Here is a 14,390-nt window from a genome sequence, read left to right as displayed (position 1 = left end):
CAGGGGAGGTAATTCTTTCCTGAACATTCGAGAAAGTTTCTAGCGAACTCTGAGCTTAGCTGGCAAACCCAAAAATTAAGTCTAGTATCGACAGTAGTAGACCTAGTTAACGTCTGGTCTAGGCCTTTACTGCTGTAGGTATTATTCCAATGCGCAGAGCCTATTGGGAAAATAGGAGCTACACTACACTTTGTGCTCAAACATTCTCCAAGGGCTTGATTGAGCTTGCCCCCTGACCTGAGCCACAGGACCATCTGGCTCAACCTGCTCCCTGCTCGTCTGCCGGTAATTATCTGGGATTTCTACCACTGCCGGAGCTGTGACCTTGGTGCCCCCCAGCCCCTCCCTGAGGCCGTGACCGACTGTGTCTCCTCGTCCCCGCCGAGGAAGAGCTCCGCTCCGTTGAGCCGCTCTTCCCCCGCTGAGGAGATCGCTGTGTTGACCGCCTGGGAAGGCTCGCTGCTGTGGTGCCCACCAGCCCCTCCTCAAGGCCGTGCTCGCCGGTTTCCCCGTCCCTGCCGAGGGAGAGCCCCGCTCTGCTGAGCCGCTCCCCCTCCGCCGAGGGAAACCACTGAATTCACCGCCCACGGAGGCTCGCTGTTGTGCCTCACCCTCCCGCCAGAAATCCTCACCGGACGCAACCAGACCCAGGGGACAGACCTCCGCTGGACGGACGCCTCGGGTGCCAGCCTCGCTCTGCCTGAGCCGCTGGGCACCTCGCATCTGTCCCCGGAGAAAAGCCGCCACCGAGACTGTCATCGGGCTCGGGGCCCGCAACGTTTGTTTCCCCCCTTTGTTTTGGGGTTGCCAGCCTGCCTACAAGTGCCATGGTACTGTTAATATCCCCCGCGGTGCGAGCCGCCCCTTTTCCGCTGACTCGCACCGCTCTGTGTGCCTCTGCCTGCAGCGCCGCTCTGCTCTGTGAGCGCGCTCCAGCCCCTCCCGCTGGAATCCTCTGAACGTCGGGAAGCTGCAGGCTGCAACCCGAGCCCCTGCACGAGTGACCGGGGCTGCGCTGGGTTCTTTGGCCTTCCCCCCCCCCCCCCTTGGCAGCTCTGAGGTCGGCGCTCTCCCCCGCGGGGGTCCCGCAGACCAGGGGGGGCCGTACGCTCCCAGAGACCCGGCCGGGCCGACCGCGTCCCACGCGGGAAGCGTGAGACTTGGAAGGGGGTCGGGATTTCCCCTGTCAGAAACGCCGCGAAGCGCTACAAAGTGCAGGACCAAGTCACTAAGGTCCTAGAGGGGTGAAAAAGTGCACAATCTGGTCAGAAACGACCAAGGAACTAGGAGAACTGTGCAGAAGGGACAAGAGACTAGCTTTTAAGAGGAGATAAAGTGAAAAGAACTATTGTGGGAACATATAACAAGGATATTTCCATTTGAACTGCAACTAAGAAGAAAAGTGCCTATTTACAATCTGTGGTGCTACAAAAACGTTATTTGATCTTGTGAGAAGTCTGTTCTAAAGAGTATATTTAATTTTTACATAAAGAAGCGTATTTTTATATACTCACAGCCTGGTGTCCATTTGTGGGGGGATTGGTATATTTTACTGTGTGTGTGACTACAAATGCTTAACTGACTAACGCCTGAAGAATAGCCTTGGCTGCTCACGCCACGCACCTAGAGGGTGAGCAAGGGTAATTCTGAAGGGTCATCCTTTGCCCTGACTTAGAGGAGAGGGTCCCTGCTTGTCACAAGTACCTACTTGCTCCAACCAGAGACCCCCAATTCTAACAGTCATGATTAGACAATTCTGACCCAGTTGTTGGAACATCTATAATTGTGTCAAATAAAAAGACAATCTCAGCCAAGTCAGAATTTGAGATTTGTAGCAACAAGAGTAGGTAGAATATTACCAGCAAGGCGTGAGGCTGTAAAACTAAAAAAGAAGCAGGTCACTGGAAGAGCTGGACACCGGGCCTGTGGAGCCCGAGGCACAGACTGGGGATGGAGCTCAGGAGACACAGGTCAGAGAAGAGGTAGAGCTAGAAGGTTTCTGGGGCTATTCAGGCAGAGTCGGCTGGAAACAACTTTCAAAAACAACTTTCTGAAAAGTTTTGAGTGTTCTGAGGTTCTTACTTGCCGGACTAGTTTGTGCCTGGCTGCGCTCTCATTTGTTTAATTTATTACTTTGATTCCTTCATTTTAGTTTATTTGGCATTTGTACCTGTGGTTCACATTTTATCTTTTCTGTACAGCAAAGGGTTTGATGGTTGTGTCCCTGTCACCCTTGGGCTCAAGATCGTCTACTGTATGGATGAGCAGCTAAGGCCTAAAACTGGTTAATTCATAAATGGAAGCGGGAAGGGAGCTGATCTAGAGTTAATCATATGGTCAGGTACGTCTCACAGTTCTCTGTCTGCAGTGTGATTACTTTCCAATGTATGAGTCTGTGTCTTAACAATTCATCAGAATACAGTGATTGTGACACTCACCCTCTGGGACCCATTGAGTCCTGTGTGGATCTTCATCCCTCCACCCTATCCCCTCTTTCGCCTTTTGAGAATATCCTTGGAAACTGTTTTTCAAAGGCCTTTTTGAGCTGTATGTGATGAGAAGTTTGGGATTGGCATCGAAGACCCCCGTGCACCACCCCTAAACCTGAGAGAAAACTTCAGGGGGCTTTCCAGGAATGCTATGAAGTTTGCTGTGGCTCATGGCACTTTTTATAAGACTTGTGGTAGGTTAACAAAATTTAAAGACGTTTTATGAAGATAGAAGTTCATTTGTGCTAGACTAATTCAATTATTTCAGCACTCAAACAAATTTCCAGAGGATGCGAGTGAGAATTCTCAGGACTCAGGGACTCAGCAGAGATTTCTGAGAACTCAATAAGGTTTTATGAGGATCTGAAGATTTCTTAAAACAAAGTGAAGGGTTTGAACTAACATGTGGATATATTGTGGATTCTGAGACCAAGAAGAATAGTGTTGGTACAGTTTGGACCTTTCAAAGTACGGGACCTAAGTTTCCGAGGACCACAGGTGAATAGTATTTACTTTTTTATAATATTCGTTTTTTTCACATATTTCTTTTGCAGGATAGGGATTTGTGAGCTCAGCAGTGGCCTTTGCACACTGCAGCAGCAAGACATGCTTCTTACACACCGAGAGGAGGATAATACATCAGCCTTACCTGCTCAGGGTGCTTCTCACATCCTGTAAAACAGAAAAAAGATACAATGAAATCAGTTTCCGCAGAAGATGTTAACATTTATATTACTTTAGCATTGGAATGTGTTTTGAAATCTAAGCTTCATTGAACTCTTCTATTTCTAGTTAAAAGACTCTGGGAGCCGCCCCACCTCCTCGTACAAAGTCTGATATTCACAGGCGGCGACATCCTGAGTGGAAATCCCATGACACGGCACAATCTGTAATATTCTGAATGGGGTCAAATGACACAGCAGAGACGGTGATAGTCCTAGTAATTTAAAAAGGGTCTGTACCCCTGAAAACCCCAAGAGTTCACCTTTTCACCACTGGTCCTTGACCTCTCCTGTGATGTAAGTCTTCCTAAAGACATCTCACCCACTGTAATTACTACTAAAATGGAATTAGGAGGTTCAACCTATACAGCCTGCCCTTTAATATATGGCCAGCTATGCTTGAACAGTTAGGGCTCTGGGTAGGTTGCAGAAGACCTGTCTAAAGACTGTGTGAGCACTATGAGTGTTGCATGTGTGGATTAGGGTGAGCGTGGAACATATCTGTTGTGCATTAACTTATTGGGACAGAATTTTGCATCTGCCGTGTGTCAATGCAACCCAATACGGAAGACGGAAAGATGGAAAAGGCCTGGAAACAAGGAGGTAAGTTATGGGTATATTAAAATCCTTTGAAGGTGACCCGGCTCCTCTAAAAAGAAGGAGGGAGACAGGTGCCACTTAAAAGTGCGGGGACAGCCCCAGACCACGTCCTGCTTCATTCTTCTCCAGAATGGTTGCTGTGGACAGTTTTGTTTAGCAGCTGAGCTGTAAGGCCTCTCCCTCTTTCATGCCTTTATCTCAGATTCCTTCAAGGCACACCCATCTCCACTCCCAGTTATTGCACACGTTTGAGCAAACAAAAACTTTGGCCTGACCATTCTGGGCAACTACATACATTATCAGGATCTGCCTGAAACCAGCTCCTGAGATGGATCTCTGGAGTCCGCATCTATTCATTGGTTGTTAGAATTCACAGGAAAGGGTTGTTCCTTTCTGGTCTGACTGTGTTTTTGGACCATAAAAGTTGTTGATGTTGTGTGATTAGTTATTTTAACTGAGCTGGATGGCGATTGCTGCAAAATGTCTATATAGAATCAGTGTTCTCTAAAAGATTCAGAAGAAGGTCAGTGACGGTGGTTGCAAGTCGTTCATTCATTCTTTTTTTAGACTAAGTGAGAGATAAACACTTTCCTTTAGTGATCTTACAATTGGAAGGAAAACATTCTGCAATTGAAGCCTTTCCTTAAGTATGAAATTCAACTAAGTTTTTCATGAATCCAACTGCACTCAGACAAACTAGATAAACATGTTTGTTGTATACTTCATTTTGACATTTGTGTCATAAAAAGCTTCCCTTGGAGAAACCATTCAACTTGTGTCATACATCACATATAGTGCCAATCGAAACACAATTCTAGTAAAAACCATAAAACTGGTTGCAAGGGGATATAAAAATTGACCAACAATAAAAAAAAACCATAAAATATTAAAAATAATGTGCAGTCTGATATGTTAAATGTATAATCGTATGAGCCACCCTTGCTCAAGTATTAAGGGTCACACAACCCATTAAGACCTTTGTATACAATCAGTTGTCATTCACCCTCTGTGCTTTTTTCCTGATACCCCACATTTGGCTCAAGAACTTGGCCACGGCACATGCAAACAGGGGCCTAGCGTCGGACATCAAAGTTGGCAATGCTTCTTTGTGCCTATTGGTTCCCAACTGTTTGCAGATTGGACTTAGCCAGTTAGTTCTGGCTATCACATATAGTGGGCAAGCAAACATTACATGGGATAGTGATTCCCTGGAGGTTTTACAACCAGGACAACATTGTGTTTCTTGGTAAAAATCATGCAAGAGCAGGAAGCCAAACCTAAACTGGGTGTATAGTTTCCAATTCTTCAGTGTTTCTATGAAGTCTAGGTACCCCCCAAGGGACCGATCTAGGTTATGGGCCATAAAGTCTAGAGAGAGCTTCCCTCGTGACCCACTACGAAGCTCGGCTTGAACTACCTACTCCCAATAGAGTTCTTTGACTTGGCTTTTCCAGGGGAACATGGAGGGATCGTCGGCTTCCCAAATGTTTCCTAACCCAATGACCAATAGGAGACTCTTGACATTTCTCAGCCAATTAATATAGAGTGCCTTCCCATGTCTAGCATGCGGGGATAAAGAGGGGTGCTCTGGGGCAGCAACCCTAGACTCCTTAGGAATTTATATTCTGAGCTAGTGAGCTCCTCCATTTGCTCAAATCCCCAAAATTCTGACCCATGCATCGCAGAGCTCACTAGTCTGACTTCTTAGACATGGAGTGCAGCCGCAACCAGCTTGCTAAATGAGGAGTGATGCTCTTTCCCCAAAGCCCCTACTAACTGTCTGCGTTTCAGAGTCATTTTGGCTATGTGGGGTTTCCATGACAAGCTATCAGACAGTTTTAAACCTACCCCCAAGAGATGGCCAACCCTTGTAAGACTTGTGGGGGTTCAGTCATAAACTTGGTTTTGCTCATATTTATTACTAGGACTCTTGTGTCACATAAATCTTTAAAAGGATTGAGGAGCCGCTGTAGCCCCCCCCTCCCCCGTGTTGTCGACAGCAGCAGTGTGTCATCTGCAAAGAGGAGGGTCACTACTCCCCCCCCCTCCATCCCCCCCAGTGAAGGAGCATCAGCCGGATCCTCTCCTAAAAACAGAAGGATAAGTGTTGGTGCTAATACGCAGCCCTGGCACACTCCACTAATGACAGGATTTGGATCGGTGAGTTGCCGTGTGCACCCCACCGTACCCTAGTATCTTCGTGTAGGTGGATCACCAATGTCACAGTTTCTATTGACAGTCCCATATCGATGAGAGCTTGCCACAATTTCTGCCTATGAACTAGTCAAAGGCTGTCTTTAAATCTATGAAAGCAATGTATAAACTGCCCTTTTCAATAGTCCCTGCATTCCAGCAGAGTATAAGAAAAGGAAACACCTGGTCAACAGTTCCAGTTTTCTCCCTAAAGCCAGCTTGATAAGGGGTTAAAACTTCATATTCTTTGACCCATGCCTGTATCTTATGCAAAAGTACCCGACTAAATACTGGATCGAGTTGATTAGACTAATTGGCCTATAATTACAGAGCTGATTCTTGTCGCATTTCTAAAATAATTGGCACGACTTTCGCTCCCCTCCATGATCCCGGAATTGGGGCGCCGTCAGTTATGGCATTAAATACCACGATGATATACTGTGACCACCTATGGATGTCATACAAAAAGAGATCGTCAAGTGTACCATCGGGACCCGGGGCTTTTGAATGAGCTGCTGTGCTGATTGAGGACACAATGCCCTCCTAAGTGAAACGGGTGCCATTAGTTTGGTAGAGGGCACTAGTCTGCTCTTTCGAGGCAAAACTTGCTTCTTTGTCTGCATATAAAGCTGAAAGGCGGGCGTGCCAATCAAAGACAGAGATGTGGTTGTCAAGCTCGGGGGCTCCTGACTGGTCGCCTCACACCGCCAGGGTCCAGAACTTTTTAGTGTCCCTAGCTTGGCAAGCATTCTTTAACAACTGCCACGAGCTTCATCCGAATCCTTCTTTGCTTTACAGACTGTTAACTTGTATGTTTTCCTGGCATTTCTAGTTCCCTCGTGATCCATGGATTTGATTGCTATGATTAATTGGGACCTAGAGTGCCTGCATGCTTTACTTTACCATGTTTGTATCAGTGCTTTAAGTCGAAAAAAATAAGTGCAGGTACTCACCTGAGATGTGGATAAGGGGGCGGGGTTAGGGGGCGGGGCTACATGGGCAGGGCTACGGGCAGTGCTAAGGGACGGGGCCAGAGGCACACATTTAATTTGTTTGAGGTATAATTGGTCTGCAGCAGATATGCACACTGCAGACAACACGCCTACAAGAAGAACATACACAGGGACATAGAAGCACTTGCAGCAGACAGGGTATTTAGTTCATGTGTTGTTTTCGGATCGCATATTCTGTTGTCCACATTACAACAGCTTGATTCCCCGACCCTTCCCCCTTCCGCCATCTCCCACCCCCGTAGCTGTGCTTCAGCGTCATAATCACCACCTATCTCCTCGATCCGGCTCTAATCAAGTGCTGCCTTACTCTGCTATGCCAGCAGGAAGCCTACTCCTAGTTTTGAGTCAGGAGATGTGCCTCCTAGCAGGCATTCTCGCACACCTACAGTGCAATTGTCTCCACGCCCTGCCTGCTCTGATTGAATACATATGGGCGTTGCTCAATTAGCAGATTGTAAAAGATTAGCACTCGAGTGCTACACGAAAACGGGCCGACTCCTGAGCTGTGTCACACTTCTTTCTTTTCAAGCCAGATTGCACAGAGTTGGCTTGCTGCCCCATGAATACCGGTACTCTCTTTGAGACAAGAAAAAGTTCCAGTACACAGAGGCAGAACATTTAGAAGTGCGGTACTCAGTACCGGTGAGTACCGGCCCATTTAAAGCACTGGTTTGTATGCTTTTGTTTGTAGACGTTGAGTTGTTTGTGTGCACGAGCACAGTGAAATAAGAACCCATATGCTGAAAGAAGCGACGGTGAGCCTTTATTACTCCCATCTTCCCCTCCTGGGTCTCCTGTACTGCTGCAAGTTCTGCTGTACAAGCTAACAGACCCCTGAGCATATTCTGCAGATTATCTATGTCTGCAGATAGTTTGTGCCACTTTAGGCTGCGCATGTCATTTGCTGGCCGTACCTCTTTAATTAATAGCCACTGGGTCCTCCACAATGCAGATGGTTCACCCCATACAGACACCACAGTTAGGCAGAGGGGGTTGTGGTCACGATCATCTGTTTCACCTACAGTCATTTCTATTACAAGATATAGTTGATCCGACTTGAGCCATTCGATCAATTACAAGTATTTACACCCAACCTATTAGATTTAGTCCTACCATTGGCTGCCCTCAATCCAAACTCCATGGTCATGGCTTTAACTTGAACCACTATTTGAGACCACCTTTTGACCAGTTTCAGATCCAGAGAGGGAACCGCCCACTGGTTCTCCAACTCTGGTCCTTCAACCACCTCATCCCTGTCTACTGGTTCAAAGGTGACATTGAAGTCACCTGCTACTATCAGAAATGGGATAGGGTTCCTCTTGTCCAGGAGCTCCTCCAATTTTGAAATGGCTGCCGAAGGTGCGCCCCCACTAGTACCTCTCACATTGACATTGGAGATGTCTAAGGTGGTCCCTGAGGGGTCCCTCAGGTGAATTCCAATGACATCTGGGCTATTCGAGGGTATCTGTGATACAACACAGCAAAGGGTTAACTGTACCTATATACGTAAACCCACCGCTGGTCATTCCACTTTACTTTGGGTTACTGGGACACAATAACTGGCATACCCTGCCTTATTTACTGGTGCTGTGCACCAAGTCTCCTGGAGCAAGCATATGTCAAACCTCTCGATAAACCTATTCAATGCGGGATGGATAGTTTGCTCTTAACCCCGCCACATTACATGAAACTATTGCGAGCTGTGATGTTAATTCCATTAGAGTATGTGCAGTAGGGCTTTGAATTGTGTGGTTCCCTATAGTAACACCTAGTATACTGATTCTACTTGATTTGTCAACTGTTACAGATGATAGGATAGTCCTATCGGATCTCGGGCACACATGCTTGCTCCTAATATCAGGAAAGAGGATACCTGCTCCTATCAGTGCATCATTACTTAATGTGCCCTGCCTACCACACATGCTTCCGAGAAAAGTTTTATACTACTTTTGGAGTAGTGTTCAGCTGCCAGGTGGCCTTGCACCGCACGTCAGTGGTTATCCCCCAGATGAGAATGACTCAGGGGCTAAACTTCCAACTGACTGCGTGCCACTGAAATGAGGTCTTCTGTTACTGGGCTGTGTCTAAATTGTAATGCAGATGGTGCTTGGGGGCCGGTTCTAAACTCTAAAGCTATCAGGTTTTCAGCCAGCCTTTCATGAAGCAATGTCAATTCTATACAATCAGTGAAGGAATTTGGAACCACACATCTTCTGGCCCTAACTATATCCTCTCTAATTAGGGATCTACACCCTCTCACATGACGAACCCAATGGATCGCCTTGTTCCTCAGGGAATCCTTCCCCTCAAAACCTTTCTAGGTTGCGTATTTTGGCACATTAGTCATGAAAACTTTACATAGGTTTTGGGCTCTCATGTACTTATTTAGTGGGAGGCGCGCTCCAGATTATTTCCATTTAGGGGAACAACAAGCTTAGTGTCCCTAGGCCTATTGTGTTGGCCCACGCCCCCACCGACCCAGGCTGTGTTATACAGGTTAGATGTACAGTTCCTTGCTACAGCCCTGTTTCCTGGACCTCTTTTCTCCTGTATAGGCACTGGGCTTGCAGGAATGCCCCGGACTTCCTTCGAGGCGCCAGGCACTTGGCCATTCTATTTCCCAGTGGCCAAAGTATTAGGCAAGTTAGACCGAGCCTTGGGGGCATGGCCAAGCAATATGGCTGCCTAGACGTGTTTCCCCAGAGCTCCCGTCGACCAACCCTGAATCGTGCATAATCCTGTACCATCTGCAGTAATTCAAGCCGACACGGAGTCGAGAGCTGTCCCCATTGTCCCTCACTCACTTAGTCTGAACAAACGATGGCGGAAGCGGTGGTGAAGGCAGGAGGCGGGACACACCGGAGGCTGGGGGTCTGCTGGCGAGGGAGCTGAGATTTTGCCCTCCCGCTTCAGGAGCTGCTGTCCTGAGACTTGCTGAAGGGACCAGGGCCAGATGTGGACCGATGGCTGGGGGTGGTGCGATTCAAAACCCGAAGTAATAAACGGAGGCAGCTGCGGTCGGTGGCAGCGGGCCGCGTACCGGGGAGCTGGAGGGCTGGTGATGCAGGAGCACGTTACAGGGGGGGGGGCGTTCCCCTGCAAGGAGACAACGCCGGGCTAGGTCCAGGGTTGGATTGGGATTGAAAATCGGCCCGGGCACGCAAAAGAAAATCGGCCCAAATTTGCATAATCACTCCTCAAATCACTGTTTGGCGTAATCTTTATAAAAAAAACTTTAGGAGGCTGGGGTAAAAAAATGCATGCGTTAAGTTTACAGTGGTGAAACAAGTTAGGCCACTTCTACTCCGGCCCCCTGCCACCACTCAGTACGTGCACACATTAATGGGCCGGCCAGCAAGACAAAGGGAGTGACACCTCTTGCTAAACGGAGGTAATGAGCGCCCATCTGCCTCTAGAAAAGGCCACTCAAACACCCACGGGGGCCGCTGGCTGATTTCAAACAATAGAGATAGCGCCCAAACATGTGACATTTGAAAGTGGTGAGGCGTAAATACTGCACTGTGGCGAGCGCGCGCAGCGAGCGCGGCCCAACCACCTATGGGGGATTCGGGGGGTTCTCCCACGAGAATATTTTGAAAAAAGAGTGGGCAAATGGTGCATTCTTAAGCACCCTGGACTCAGACAGGCACACTGCTTACCCTGCGCTCACACAGACATCACCGACCCTGCACTGTCACAGACATCACTCACACAGGCACACTGCTGACCCTGCGCTCACACAGACATCACTCACCCAGGACTCACACAGGCACACTGCTCACCCTATACTCACACAGACATCACTCACGCTGGACTCACACAGGCACACTGCTCACCCTGCACTCACACAGACATCACTCACCCTTCAATGCACTGCACTCAACAGGTTTCATGTCGTTCAGCCTGTCTAGGCCGGACATTGCCTGGTGACAGACTCCAGTACATAACACCACGTCAGCTGGGCCCTCTGAGCAGCTGGGGGTGCTCAGCACAGACCCAAGAATGCAAGCAGCCCCCCCACAGACACTGGTGTTATTGTAGGCTGTTTGTCACTGCAACAGCCTACACTGCAAAGGAAAGTGGGACCCTGCTGGCATTCAGCCACTTTTTCCTGTTCCTTGGTATCTGGCCTTTTTCTTGAGCTCATCACTTTAGTCCCTTTGCCCACCCTTGTGTTGTATCCAAAAGCCTCAATAACATGTGGGAGTGACAGTGAGTGTTGAGGCCTGTAGTCTCTCACACACAGACTCAACTAAGCACTGATCTTCCCTCGGTGCCTGGAAGCGGTCTCCTGAACAGTGGTTACATGCCTTATCTTCATCTTTTATAACAAACTGACAAATCAATGCAGTACTCGCAAGGGGGGGTGGCGAGGGGGTTGCGAAGGGAGGGGGTCGCGGTGGGGGATGCGCCAAGGGAGATAACATTAAGAAAACTTACCTGACCACCTCTGCTCCTGGTCCGCGTTGGCGCCTCATCTCCAAACAGGAACCGGAACAGGAACAGCAGCACCGAGTGGCAACCCCTAAGCCAATCTGCAGCGCCAGGGCATAGTTAATCCTCGCCCGCAGCACGCCCATTAGGAGACCGAGGGGCTCCTAATGGGCATGCGCTAACAAGTTAAAACACAAGTGCGCATGCATGGGCACGGTGCGAAAATTCGCCCTCCGTCCCCACTCATGCGCACTTGTGTTGTGCTGCTGCACCCATGTCTGACAATGCATGTCAGTCAACATGACGCGCGGTCTGACGTCATGCTGGCTGGCATGCATTGTCAGTTCTCCCTCGGCGTCGGTCTTTGAACTTAAGTAAACTATTCAGTTTACTTAAGTTCAGAAACGTCGGAGCTGCGGGCGGCTGCAGGCAGGGGGGCTACGCCCCCACGCCCTAATTGATGCACCGCGCCTGCGGCCGGTGCCCTGGTAACAAGAGGGAAGATGGGAGCTCGGGATTGGGCACAAGGACGCAGGGCACTGCGGAAAGAGTGTGGTGAACCAGGGCTACAGAGCAAAGAGATCGGGCCATAATCGAGTCCTGCACACACGGATGACCAACAGAACTGGGCGCGAGAGCTGGGAGGCGGCTCAGGCGGGCCCTCAGCATCGGCCTAGATTAGGACGGTACACCCATGGCGCGGCAGATAAAATGGACAGAGGCTTGTCGGTGAGCGGGATGTTGTCAGAGTCAGTGATGGCAGATTGTAAAAGTCCCGGTAAGAGCGGTGGACTGTGGGCCAATGCCCGGTATATCTGAGCCATATTTGAGGTTCACACTCACAGTGCTACAAACCTGAGACCCCCCCCTGTGGCGGTGACCTGCAGTGCTGCGTATGGGCCACAAGTGGAACCCACAAGCATGGTTTTCATAAGTCTTTGGTTTTGAAGGTGACATGCCCTAAATAGTCATGGCCAAAGACAATGGAGTTAAATCTGTGCAGGCAAATAAAATTGACAATTATGCGTTGCCGTCACAATCGGATAGAGCAACAGCGGGCCCCAAGCCACCGGACCCGGCATGGGAGCAGGGAACTAAATTCCAAAGCGGCAAACTGAATATACGCAAGCAAGTGATTGTGATAACGGAGTCCAGATATTGGCAACACGATTGTTAATGCGATTTGTGGTGCTCGTGTATTTTTGGTTTGCCGCTTCGGAATTTCACTTTGAGATTTCTGTTACAGTTCATATTTAAGTTTCTCCGCTTGAATGCTGATTACAGTCAGCAACCATTTCCAGAAGTTGACAGTTGTTCGTGGCATTTTGCCATTCTGTTTTCAGATTCCCCTGATGAAGGGCTATTGTTCAAAGCCCGAAATGCATTGGGAACCAATGAAACCTGTTTCTGTATGCTGAATTCAAGCAACCACATTTCTTTACTTTGGAATTGATCTGCTATGATGATGGAATAAATCACGTAGACTTTCAAAGATTGAAGCTCCTGATGATTCTTCTTAAAAAAATGTCTTTGAAATTGATGCTGTTTATTGATTACTATTGATTAATTGTATTTTCTCTCAGATTTACTTTTGATGCCTTGATAATGATGGTCGTACACTGATTTGTGACACATAGGTAGTGCACTGGGTCAACATAGATATTTATCTAGGTATTTTTCGTTTCATTCAGAACCAGGTGGCTTACAGAACCCCTTGTCTGGTGCACACAAGACTGAGTTTGTGATTATTAACTTATAAAAATCCTGATTTAGAGAATTTGAATTAGTTTTCTGAGTGCACACTTGCTGCGTACATCTATTTGTTTATCGTATTGAGGCATGGTTTGCTCTGCTGATGTGTTGGGCTACTGTCCAGGACCACAATCCCCATGCTGTTGCTACTGTTATCTGGTGCAGGATACATTATTAACAACACTATACATGGGGAATGGAGTATGCTGGAGGGAAAAATGGAGTGCTTATGAACTTGGCTGTATGCCTGTTTGGTACTTAGATAATGTGGTCTGCAGAGAGCTCATTGCTGGCCATGAGATGAGTGCTTCGGCCTCGCCGCTCGGGGGGATATCAGGCCCTCTGCTACCTGTGAATGTCTGTGAGGAGGCCGATGCCTCCTCAGGGGGTTGGGGCGGCAGGCCCTGGTATGGGGCCTTGTTGGGGAAGACCTTCCAGTTTGCACTCACTGCCAATGGGAGGGGGCGGTTACCCATGGTTTGGGTTTTGAACTTGTTCTACGGGGACAGTTACGGCCCGGATTGAATGATTGGGTGGAAGGCCGAGGCTTGTGAGGCAAAAGTAAGGGGTCGTGGGGCGGGTTGATGGGAGAGCATCTCTGCGGTCAGGTTACCCCATAGCATTACACAAGGGATGGCTTCTGATTGGAAATGTATGACCTGCAACATTAGAGGACTGGGTCACTTTGCTAAAAGGCAGAGAGTGCACTCCTACCTGTGCCATCATGGCGTGTGAGTGGCCTTTTTGCAGGAGGCCCAATACTTGGGCCTGCGGCACAGATGGCGGGGACAGGTATTTGCGACCATTTACTCTAGTTATGCCAGAGGGGCATGATATGGGTGGCCCCTTGGATCCCCTTTGTAGCAAAGGAGGTGAAGATTGACCCGGAGGGTCGTCATGTAATAGTTGCCGGGACACTGGATGCTAGAGAGGTATTCCTGGGGAATGTGTATGCCCCCACAACAGACGACCCAGCATTTTTTGGCAATACCCTGCGAGCCATGATGGAGCATATGCGGGCGGCTGTGATAGAGGCTGGGGATTTGAACTGCGTACTAAATGGAGCATTGGACCGTCACCCCTACAAGGCAGATACAAAACCTGCAATGACAAGTGCATTGTTGGAAATGATGGGAGACCTGGGGCTGGATGATGTTTGGAGACTGCGTCACCCTCAGAGTAGGCTG

At 48.6% G+C, this 14,390-nt stretch overlaps 1 protein-coding gene across 1 annotated transcript in view; it reads right to left on the bottom strand.

The window, feature by feature from the left end:
- LOC144754121 (E3 ubiquitin-protein ligase TRIM39-like) overlaps nucleotides 1-14,390 on the bottom strand; it is a 215,306-nt gene that overhangs the window by 138,111 nt on the left and 62,805 nt on the right. The window contains exon 4 of the mRNA XM_078641688.1: nucleotides 3,139-3,161. Within this exon, the coding sequence (XP_078497814.1) occupies nucleotides 3,139-3,161 (23 nt within the window). The remainder of the gene's footprint in view (nucleotides 1-3,138; nucleotides 3,162-14,390) is intronic.

The sequence above is a fragment of the Lissotriton helveticus genome, chromosome 5_1 (genome assembly GCF_964261635.1).
Source record: "Lissotriton helveticus chromosome 5_1, aLisHel1.1, whole genome shotgun sequence".
In the NCBI taxonomy this organism is placed as follows: Eukaryota; Metazoa; Chordata; class Amphibia; order Caudata; family Salamandridae; genus Lissotriton; species Lissotriton helveticus.
This window is presented reverse-complemented; position numbering and strand designations above follow the sequence as displayed.